Below are 10,122 nucleotides of genomic sequence, written 5' to 3'. Positions count from 1 at the left end.
CAGGGCTTATAGCATCAATGTGGGTATGACAAGGTGCCTGGGTAGATATTTAGCTTATAATTATGTTGTCTCCTCTAGTAGATACCTGGGTTCTTGGCTCTAGTATATAAACACCGATAGCTTGAAAAGGTCAAGCACACCATTAAGCTTGAATTAAGGATATCTGAAGACAAGAGTGATTGAGAATGCCCTGAACTTAAGCAACTCAGTTCTCGGTGTTTTATGTCGAGGGAATTCAGGACAAAGATAGAATATCCTAACACCAGCAAACACCAGAGTGCGCCCCACTGTCAGCTCATGATGGGAAGTGGGTTGGTTGAGTAGCAAGAAGGTTGAGAACCAGGAGGTGATCTGAGACTATACTATTGAACTGAGCAGGGCCTTCCCCATGGAGCTGCTGTGGTTGTCACCCTCCCACGTGGAAGGACCCCAGGCTGCTCCCAGGATGTCAGCTGGCACTGTGAGGGTCACAGCATCTCCTGAGAGGTCAGAGTCATGCAGTCCTGGCTTCACTTGGCACCCAGGCTACTACACTAGGGAACAAGGCTACTATGTGTGGGGCAGGGCTAATGCTGTTTAATGCCCGTGTTCACCTCTGCCTATGAATGTGAGTGTAGGAGAGGTCTCTGTGCTAAGAAAGGTTGAAAACCTGAATTTTCTGAAATACTTGCCTTAGTCCATGGCTTTTTCTGGGCTGTGTCTACAGAACCCAAATGACCCTCCTTACTTGTTCTCTGTGCTGGAGAGTGAACCAGACCCCGTGCTGAGGTGGATCTAAAGCTTCTCCCAGGGCCTGGGGTCTCCACATTCCTTGCCTTCAACCCCACAGGACACATCTTTTCTTCACATTGAGTCAGTTATGCCATTTCCCTCCACTTTTGTCAAAGAAATGGGTTACCTTATGTCCTGGGTTGGAAAGTGGTCACTTTTAGAAGGACTGTTGGACCACCATGACCTTCCATGGGTCCCAATGGCCATACTGTGCTGTGGGGTCCACTGCCAGGCCTAGTCTATTTGGTCAGAGGTGGGCATCTGAGACAGGCAGATTCACTTCCACAGGAATTTTGACCTGATATCAAGCAAGCGTTTCTGATCTCTGTGTGACACATGACTCTGTGCTTGGGCAGCTGAGAGCCAGAAGGAGAAGAAGGTGGTGGGAGAGGGAGGAAGAGAGGCGAGGATGCACAGAGGCAGAAGCAGGGAGACCGCACAGCGCTGCTTGTGCACCCGCAGTCCTTGAGCCACCTCAGAACTCTTCATTCTTACAAAAAATGCCTCCCTGGGCTTAAACCATATCCACTGCTTTTTCCTTTCTATTTGCAATGAAATACCTTTTTAAGCTCCCTGGCAGATGCTGTCCAGGTGTAACTTCTGAATTGAAGAGTATTTGCCCACTGCTGCATAACTGACATATTTCAGAAGCTGCCAGGACTTGGGGCTTTTTTTTTTCAGTAACAGGAAAAAGGTCTCAGCAGAGAGACTGAGCTGTGAGCTGTGGTTGTTCTTTTCTTTTTTTTCTTTTTTTACCTATCAATAATCACTTTATTTATTTAAATTATTTTTCATTTTTAAATTAGAGGTGACATACTGTGTGATATTAACTTCAGCTGTACATCCTAGTGGATAGTCATTACATAACTTACTAAGCCCTCTGCCTCCTCAACTAATTGATCATTCCCGTCAATCTCCTACCCATCTGACACCATGGGTATTAGATGTGGCTTTTTGCTTTCAGACCTGCTGTCCTACATCTGAGGTGTGGCTGTGGAGTGGTGGGAAGAGGGGTGTGGCCTCCGGTCCCTGGGAACAAAGGAGGGCTGCTTTCCTGTCTTGTTGCCTCTCCTATGAGCCTGTGCTTCTTCCAAGTGTCCTTCCAATTTCTTAAGCACAAGTGTCATTAAAATCAACTGGTATACAGAGGCCTTTGGCCTAAAAGTGGACAGGCCAGGAATATAAGGTTTGGGATCTGATGACCTTTCACGTGACCAAGTTGTAGCACAGACCCACCTGGGGCTTTGAGCAACCCAACCCCCCCTACCCCTTCTTGGGATGAGGAGCAGGAACTGGCCAGCTGTCTCTGAGGCGGCCTGGGGGAAGAACCTCCTGGACAGAGGCCAGGGGAGGGCTGGGGGTGAACCTGAGCGTGGCTGGACCCTCTGTGCCTGAGGTCTCAGCTGGAATGGGGATTGTGCAGGTGGGACTCCCTCCCATGAGCCGACAGGCAGTCACAATGACAGGGTAGAATGAGGTCCTGGTGTGCAGGGATGCGGAGGAGGCTACTCAACTGGGCCACACAGTCCTGCCAGGGAGGCAGATGGCCTGCCAGGTCAGCCCACGGTGCTGTGCACCTTCCGGGGCTCAGGCCTTGAAACGAGGAGCAGCCACAGGAACCACCCAGGCCTAGCGCTACAGCTGGCATTGGCCAAGGGGTTCTGGGCTCCAGGAGGTCCTGAGCAGGCATGTAATGTGGGTGTCAGGGATCTGAGCCCTGGATGGAATGAGCTCATCCCTGGAGTGAGGGTGAGGAGGGGAGAGAACAGAGAGCTAAGGCTTGAGCAGGTTGCCATTAAGTGGTCAAGAGGAGGAGGAGGGGCTAGCAAAAAAGAAAGATAAGGAACTGCCATAAGGGGACACCAAAGCAAGAGGAGGGAGTGACAGAGGAGGGAGTGACAGAGGAGGGAGTGACAGAGGAGGGAGGGACTTGCTGGGTTGACAGTTTGAGGAGGCAGAGGGCTGAGGAGGAGCCTTTGGATTTTGGGGACTAATTTTATCCCTTGCAACTGAGATTGCAGGCTGGCCCCTAATTCCTCTGACACAGCAGTCAGTGAAGCCAGTTTCGTATTTTATTTTGAGAGAGGAGTTCCATGGGAGCCCTTGGCTGGCCTCATCCCACGGCTCTGTGCAGAAGCCCAGCCTCAGAGCCGTCAGCTCTTCCTTGTCATGTCCACAGCACAGGGGTCTGGGCCAGGCTCCTGCACCACGGCTGCCCCACCCACCCCGCGGGCTCAGAACTCGCAGATGACAAGGCGCTTCTCCCCACAGGGCTTGTCGTTCCACTTGCCGTTGGTGTACATCTCCACACAGCGCTCCTTGCCACCCTTGTTGTTGGGCTCCCCAGGGGCCCAGTTGGAATAGACCAGGGACTTCCCTCCTGGGTAGGTGAACCAGCCCTTTGTCTTGAAGTCAGTCATGCTCAGGAACGCAGCACCCTTGTTCTCAACATCGAGCAGCAGTTGCAAGGCGTGGTTCTCAGCTGCAGAGCGTGGGGAGGGCAGCTGCCCCCCGGCATGTGCGCACACTTGCCGTGCTTCAAAAAAAGTTTTCAGAAAGCCTGCTGACTTGAAGACCTTCTGGCCAACATCTCGGCCACTGGGGAAGAGCTCCACTAGGAGGAGAGCACAGTCAGGTTGGGGTTCTGGGGGCACCTGCCAAAGCTCCAAGGCTCTGAGACCTTTGTGCTCCAATGAGAGCCCCGGGCCTCCCATATAGGGCCTCAGAGCACCAGGGAGAACAAAGGTGAGACCCCGGGTCCGCAGTGTGCCCTGGGAGGTGGATCTGCCTGTCTAGTTACAGGTGAGAACACTGGGCTCAGAGAGGTTAAGTAAGAGACTCAACTTCTTGTGACCATCACATGCAGAGTTGGGGGTCACCCTTATCTGATCTCACACTAGAGCTGAGACGTGCTCTTTCTATTTCATGTGGGTGGCAGAATCGGTTTCCCAGTTACTGGGTGGGACTGGGAAGCTTTGACATCGTGCAGTGAAATGGCACCGCAGCCTCTGAGAGCTGGAAACAAGGAAGGTGCTCCCTCTGATCTCACTGTGGACCCTGCATAACAGCAGGGCATGTGGCATTGACAGGGGGTTCGTGCCGGATGTGGATGTGGGAAAGAAGAGGAGAGGGTGGGCCAACTGAGGGCAGCGCTGTGCTAATCTCTGCACTGTGTGCGCCCAGTGCTGGCCTCTAGGTGTGCATGTGGGGGAGGCTGGAGAGCTGGGAGAGAGGACAAGGACAGCTGAGAGGTGTGCATGGGCGTCAGGGGCAGGAGAGAGTCAGTGCTGGAGAGAGGCCTGTCTGGGAGTCAGAGGGCCAGGTATTCAGCCCCGCCTTGGCCATGACTGTCCAGGTGGACAAGGGAAAGTCACTTCCTTTTGGGGGCCTCCAGTTCCTCATCTCTAAGATGGGAATACAATTTATAAAAGCATCACCTGTGTGACATTCTACATCGCTTTTCAGTCCATCTCATTTTCCATCCCTTTAACTGTGTGTGTGTGTGTGTGTGTGTGCTTTAATAAATTTTTATTGATTTCAGAGAGGAAGGGAGAGGGACAGGGAGATGGAAACATCAATGATGACAGAGAATCACTGATTGTCTGCCTCATGCACACCCCCTACTGGGGATCATGCCCTGACCAGGGATCGAACCATTATCTCCTGGTTATTAGGTCAATGCTCAACCACTGGTCCATGCTGGCCGGGCTCATTTTCCATCTTTTCTTCTGGTTTCGTGCATAGAAGCCTTCAGGGCTCCTGAGAGGGCTGTGCTCCAGCTCCAAAGGCCTGATGAGGAGCCCAGGCTGCACCCCGACCCACTGTGACCCTTCCACAAGGGTTCAGGGGGCAGACTCTCCACAGGCTCAGGAGGGCACCCAGAGCAGCCCTGGACAGGAGTTCCTCTGCCATTCACTACATGCACCCAGGTGGGTCTGTGTGTGCATACACGAATATGGCCACGTGCCCATCTGGAGGCACATGGGAGCACTGAAGATCCACCTGGTGTGTGTGAATATGCGTGTGTGCTTGTGGCTGTAGATGTCATGAGGTGAGTGATGGCATGTGTGTAATACACACATATGTGGAAGGTCATCATGAATTCTCTTTTGCATCAGTGTGTATGTAAGGGAGTGAACACACGTGCATGTTTGTGGAGAGAGGGAACATACTAAATGATTGAAACCTCACCCTTGGTATGTGGGTACTCAGTGGCCTTAGGTAGGTAGGAGCCAACCCTATGTCTCACCCCTGTGGCAATCCTCCTTCAGAAACTCTTCTTTGCATCAGTGAGATTTGCTGAATGATTTGAGCTCAAAGCTGACATGGGGAAAGCGGGGAGGAGTGGGGGATATTAGGGACTGAGGTGGAGATGCCCACAGGCACAGGCACTGGGCTGTGCTGCTGGAGCCTCTGACTCCTCAGCACCCAGGTTAGGGGAGAGTCTCCACCATGAACACCAGGGAGCAGCGGGAGAGCCCAGCACTGGCAGAGCCCAGAGGCAGCCTGCCCCCTGCCGGACCCAGGGCCTGTCTCAGGTGAGACTCTCAATGGCCACATGCCAAGGTCAGACCCTCACAGCCTTGATCCCAAGCACAGCATCCCAGCCCCAACTCTCAGGACAGTGTCTGGAGTCGCTGCTGCTGTGGGCTGGGCAGCAACATCTTGAGGGGTTTGCACACCCAGCCCCATAGAGATAAGAAATGCATCCTGGGTAGTGGGGTGTCCAGGAACCAGCACAGGTTAGCAGTAGGGAAGGTCTGAACTGCACTGGGCTTGGGGCATTGATCTGGGTCGGGTCACAGGTGGCTGTGATATTGGGGGCTGGAGCCTGGTAGCCTTGACCATGCTGCTGCCAGCCCACTGAGCTGGTGTCAGGCCTACTCCCTGCTCCGTGTCCCTGGCATCTGCTTCCAGGTGCTGGAACATGTGGCTGCACTGCTCTGCCCCGCCCTATGCTTAGCCCCAGGCCCTGCCCCAGTCCCAGGTCCAGCCCATCGTCCAAACCCACTAGCATCCTAGAGCCCCCAGTCCTACAACCAGGCCTGCCTCAGAGTGCCAGGGAACAAACAAACTCACAAACTCCAAACCCAAACACAGACCCCACCTGGGGCCTGCCCTTGGCGACTGGCTCAGGTTCAGGTCCAGGTCCAGAACTCACCTTTCTTATACTGAAGGAAGGCTCCCTGAAGGCGTCCTACCTGCCCCTGCAAGGCCTCCACCTGCCGCCTCAGAGCAGCGTTGTCTGCAGGAGAGAGAGGCTCAGTGAAGACCAGTCCCTCACAGCCAGGGATCGGCTCAGAGTTCGGGTTCCAAGGGAAGGGGGCTCAGTGACAGGCTTTCCTGGGGGAGGGTAAGGAGCTGGGCCCCAGGAAGCCCACAGCCGCTGACACAGCTGGCCCCTGCTTCCCACAAGTCCCTGAGGTTCTGTTGTGAGCACACTGTGCCCTGAGCTGTTCCTGCCCCAGTCCCAGGTCCAGCCCATCGTCCAAACCCACTAGCATCCTAGAGCCCACAGTCCTACAACCAGGCCTGCCTCAGGCCCGGCCAACTCCAAACCCAAACACAGACCCCACCTGGGGCCTGCCCTTGGCGACTGGCTCAGGTTCAGGTCCAGGTCCAGAACTCACCTTTCTTATACTGAAGGAAGGCTCCCTGCAGGCTTCCTACCTGTCCCTGCAAGGCCTCCACCTGCCGCCTCAGAGCAGCGTTGTCTGCAGGAGAGAGAGGCCCAGTGAAGACCAGTGCCTCACAGCCAGGGATCGGCTCAGAGTCCGGGTCCCAAGGGAAGGGGGCTCAGTGACAGGCTTTCCTGGGGGAGGGTAAGGAGCTGGTCCCCAGGAAGTCCACAGACACCGACACAGTTGCCCCTGCTGCCTTCCCTGAGGCTCTGTAGTGAGCACACTGTGCCCTGAGCAGGTCCTGGCACCTGACTAATTCTGATCCAGATGACATTTCACAGCAAATTCTGAGAGTCTGGGAGCACATCCCTGAAAGGGGGGTGGATTGCACGTCCCTCAAGTACTCCCCATCCCTGTGTTATTTGGTGCTCACAGCTCTCTCATGAACTGGGAAGAGAGCTGAGCTGTCCCAGTGATCAGATGGGAAGCTGCTCAGGCTGGCCCTCCCCTGAGTACTGAGTCTAAGCCAGAGCCTCATCTTCCTACCTTCAGCCAGACAGCCTTTCCCAGTTTTACACCCCGCCACCACTACAATGGGCTGACCACTGAGCAGTGGGCCTCCTCCCTCTGCAATCTAGTGGGGCACCCAGAGCTAAGGAAGGCGACCTTACCTGGAAGCCCACTCTCTCCCTTTGGTCCTCTCTCCCCAGGAGCACCTTTGTCCCCCTTCAGTCCTCTTCAGTCCTGGGGGGCCCCTGGTCCCTGTGGGCCCGGGGGTCCTGCAGGCCCTGAGATCAGACAAGAAGAGGAGGGTGGTGGGTGAGCTCAGCACACATTTCCCCCTCCCAGCATATGGGCTGTGCTATTGTCCAGCAATACACCCTCCCACGTACAGTCTGTCCCATAGCCAGCCACACACCCTCTCTGTACAGTACAGTCCCATCACCCAGCACCCGGCCTTCCAGGATGCGGCTGTCCCTACTGCTCACACCACATTCTCCCCAGTTACAGAGCTCAGCCCAGCGAGACACCTCCTTGCACAGACTCCCCAAGGCCCAGTGTTGCAGCTCTGAGCTGGCGGGGTGATGGGGGAGGAACAGGCATCCGCAGCTTCAGGTGGACACAGGAGGACCGAAGGCCCGCCCCAGCTTTTCCCATCACTCACCTGCTTCCCCTGCACTCCCAGGGTCTCCACACTCACCAGGGGCACCTTTCTCTCCTTTGAGACCTGGGGGGCCTCTTGTCCCTGCAGAGCCCTGCACGCCTGGGGCACCCACTTCTTTTGAGGAAGGAACAGATTGGGACAAAGGCTGCTGAGAGTGTGTGCAGCCTGGATCATTTCCTCGGCTTCACGTGGAGAAGGAGAACTGGGGGGCTATGCACCCCACTGTCTGGTCCTCCAGATGTGGGGGTTTGGGGGGCAGGGGCCACAGCACTTCCTGCCAGTGGTGATGGCCTGGCTTCCCTGGCACACTGAGCATCCTTAGGTCACATCATAGGTTGCCACTGTCACTCCTCCCTCTCCCTTCTGGACCTCCACACACCAACCTCCTACCTTTGGGCCCAGGCTCTCCTTTGGGGCCTGGTTTGCCTTGGGGTCCTACATTCCCCTGCATTCCCGAGGGACCCTCTGGTCCAGCCGGCCCGGCCACACCTGGAGGTCCCGGAGGTCCTGCGAAAGGACCAGCCAGTCAGTGCACTGAGTCTTCTCAGAAGGGGGAGAGCGTGAGAAGGTGAGAGCAGTCATAGAGGTCAGAGAACAGCACCGTTCTACAGACACCGCCCAGCAGTATTACAGCCTTCCCTGTGTGAACCCAGCACCACCCGCAGGGCACCCTCCTTCCTGGGATGGGTATGTGCATCCTCCTGCATGGCCTAGTGGCAGGCATTGCAGTCCACGCCCACTGCTCACCATGTGGCCCCGAGTCTCCCTTCGGGCCAGGTTCTCCAGCAGATCCATTGTCCCCTTTGGGCCCAACTGGGCCAGCAGGTCCAGGCATCCCCATGGGCCCTGGAGCTCCTGGTGAACCTGCAGCAGCAGAAGAAATGGGCATAAACCTGGCCCTGGGCCTAGGAGGAGCAGCACCTGCAGGTCAGCCCTGCATTCCTTCAGGTTCCGCAGGTGTAGACATTCCACCTCCACACTCCTCAGACCAGTGGTGACCCAAGAGTAGGCTGTGTACATCCCCGCTTCACAGGTGAGGAAACAGGCCTGCCAGAGCTGTTATGGGGACGTGAAGCCAAGAACTGTCTGATTTCCATACAGTGCATCCTCCCTGCCCCGAAGCTCCAGGATTTACAGCACGGGATCTGCCAGCTTTTACCCTGGATCATGGACTCCTGGCTTTCCCCTTCCTAGGACCAAACTTTATATCAGAAATGATCCCTGACATGAGTCACCAGGGAAATGCAAATCAAACCCAAGAGATATCATCTCACCCCTCCTAGAATGGTGACTATGAAAAACACAAAAGATCCCAAGTGTTGGTGAGGATGTGAAGAGGAAGAACTCCTATGCACTCTTGGTGGGATTGTAAATTGTTGCAGCCACTATGGGGACCATTATGCAGTTTCCTTAAGACATTAAAAAGATAATTTTTTTAAAAAGTATGATCCAGCAATACCACTTCTGGTTTTTATCCAAAGGAAATAAAACACTAATTTGAAAAGATGTCTGTACCCTCATGTTCATTGCAACATTTTTTACAGTAGCCAAGAGATGGAAACAACCTTATAGTGTTCATAATGGATGAATGGATAAAAATGTCTCACACACACACACACACACACACACACACACACACACACACACTGGAACATTATTCAGGCATAAAAAAATCCTATCATTTGCCACAACAGGAATGGATCTTGAAGAAATTATACTAAGTGCCATAAGTCATACAAATTAAGACAGATACAGTATGATCTCACTTATATCTGGATTCTAAGAAACAAAACAAAGAACCTGAACTCATAAATGCGGAGATCAGATTATTGGTGGTTGCATAAGATGGGAGCTGGGTGGTGGGCAAAATGGGTGAAAGTCAAAAGGTACAAACGTCCAGTTATAAAATATGAGCTCCCTTTCCTCCCCTCTGTAGTGCATTTAGGTTAAACCTTTAGATCAGGCCTGAGTGTGGGGCCACAGGGCCTCATCTTTGCCCATCTCTCATGCAGTAGAATTTAAATATTTCACATACTGCACAGAAATTATTCAACCCCAATACCAGCCATTTACCTACATTTGCTCATTGTTGGGGTTGTTGGGGTGAGAGGACACAGAAGATCCTAGGGGAGGAATCCTGACAGCTAGGGGAGGGGAATAACACCTCGGGCTCAGGGCAGCCTGTCATTTGCCAACTGGTAACGACGTGCTTTAGGTGGACTGAATGTCTAGGGGACTTCTCCCCAAGGAGGTGGGCTTTCATTTCCAGGGCATCCATGCAGAACATCCAGAGTTGCTGAGTTGGTTACAATTCCAGTAGCCACTCATGCCCAATAGGGCAAGCCCACGGTCCCAGCTCTACCTGTATTCCCCTTCGTGCAAAGGCGGCCATCTTTCCCATTTCTTCCATCACGACCAGGCAGGCCATTCTCCACAGGTCTACACTTGACCAGGGTGGAGTCATCAATCAAAGGTTTCTTGGAAAGGGTCTTCACATTTGCTCCCCATGAACTTGGAGGCTGTGTGAGCAGGATCACCACGGAGAGGAGAAGAAGCATGGCCTTG

General features: G+C 54.0%; 1 protein-coding gene across 1 annotated transcript; it reads right to left on the bottom strand.

Annotated features, from left to right (window-relative positions):
* Positions 1-2,963: 2,963 nt before the first annotated feature.
* Positions 2,964-10,115, bottom strand: LOC102420375 (pulmonary surfactant-associated protein D). Its single transcript, XM_023764532.1, is given in 7 exon segments — positions 2,964-3,385; positions 5,933-6,016; positions 7,064-7,180; positions 7,558-7,671; positions 7,927-8,064; positions 8,305-8,421; positions 9,920-10,115. Coding segments are annotated over 7 exon segments (1,146 nt in total). The 3' UTR covers positions 2,964-3,005.
* Between the last annotated feature and the right edge of the window lie 7 nt (positions 10,116-10,122).

The sequence above is a fragment of the Myotis lucifugus genome, unplaced genomic scaffold, assembly GCF_000147115.1.
Source record: "Myotis lucifugus unplaced genomic scaffold, Myoluc2.0 scaffold_335, whole genome shotgun sequence".
Taxonomy (NCBI): domain Eukaryota; kingdom Metazoa; phylum Chordata; class Mammalia; order Chiroptera; family Vespertilionidae; genus Myotis; species Myotis lucifugus.
This window is presented reverse-complemented; position numbering and strand designations above follow the sequence as displayed.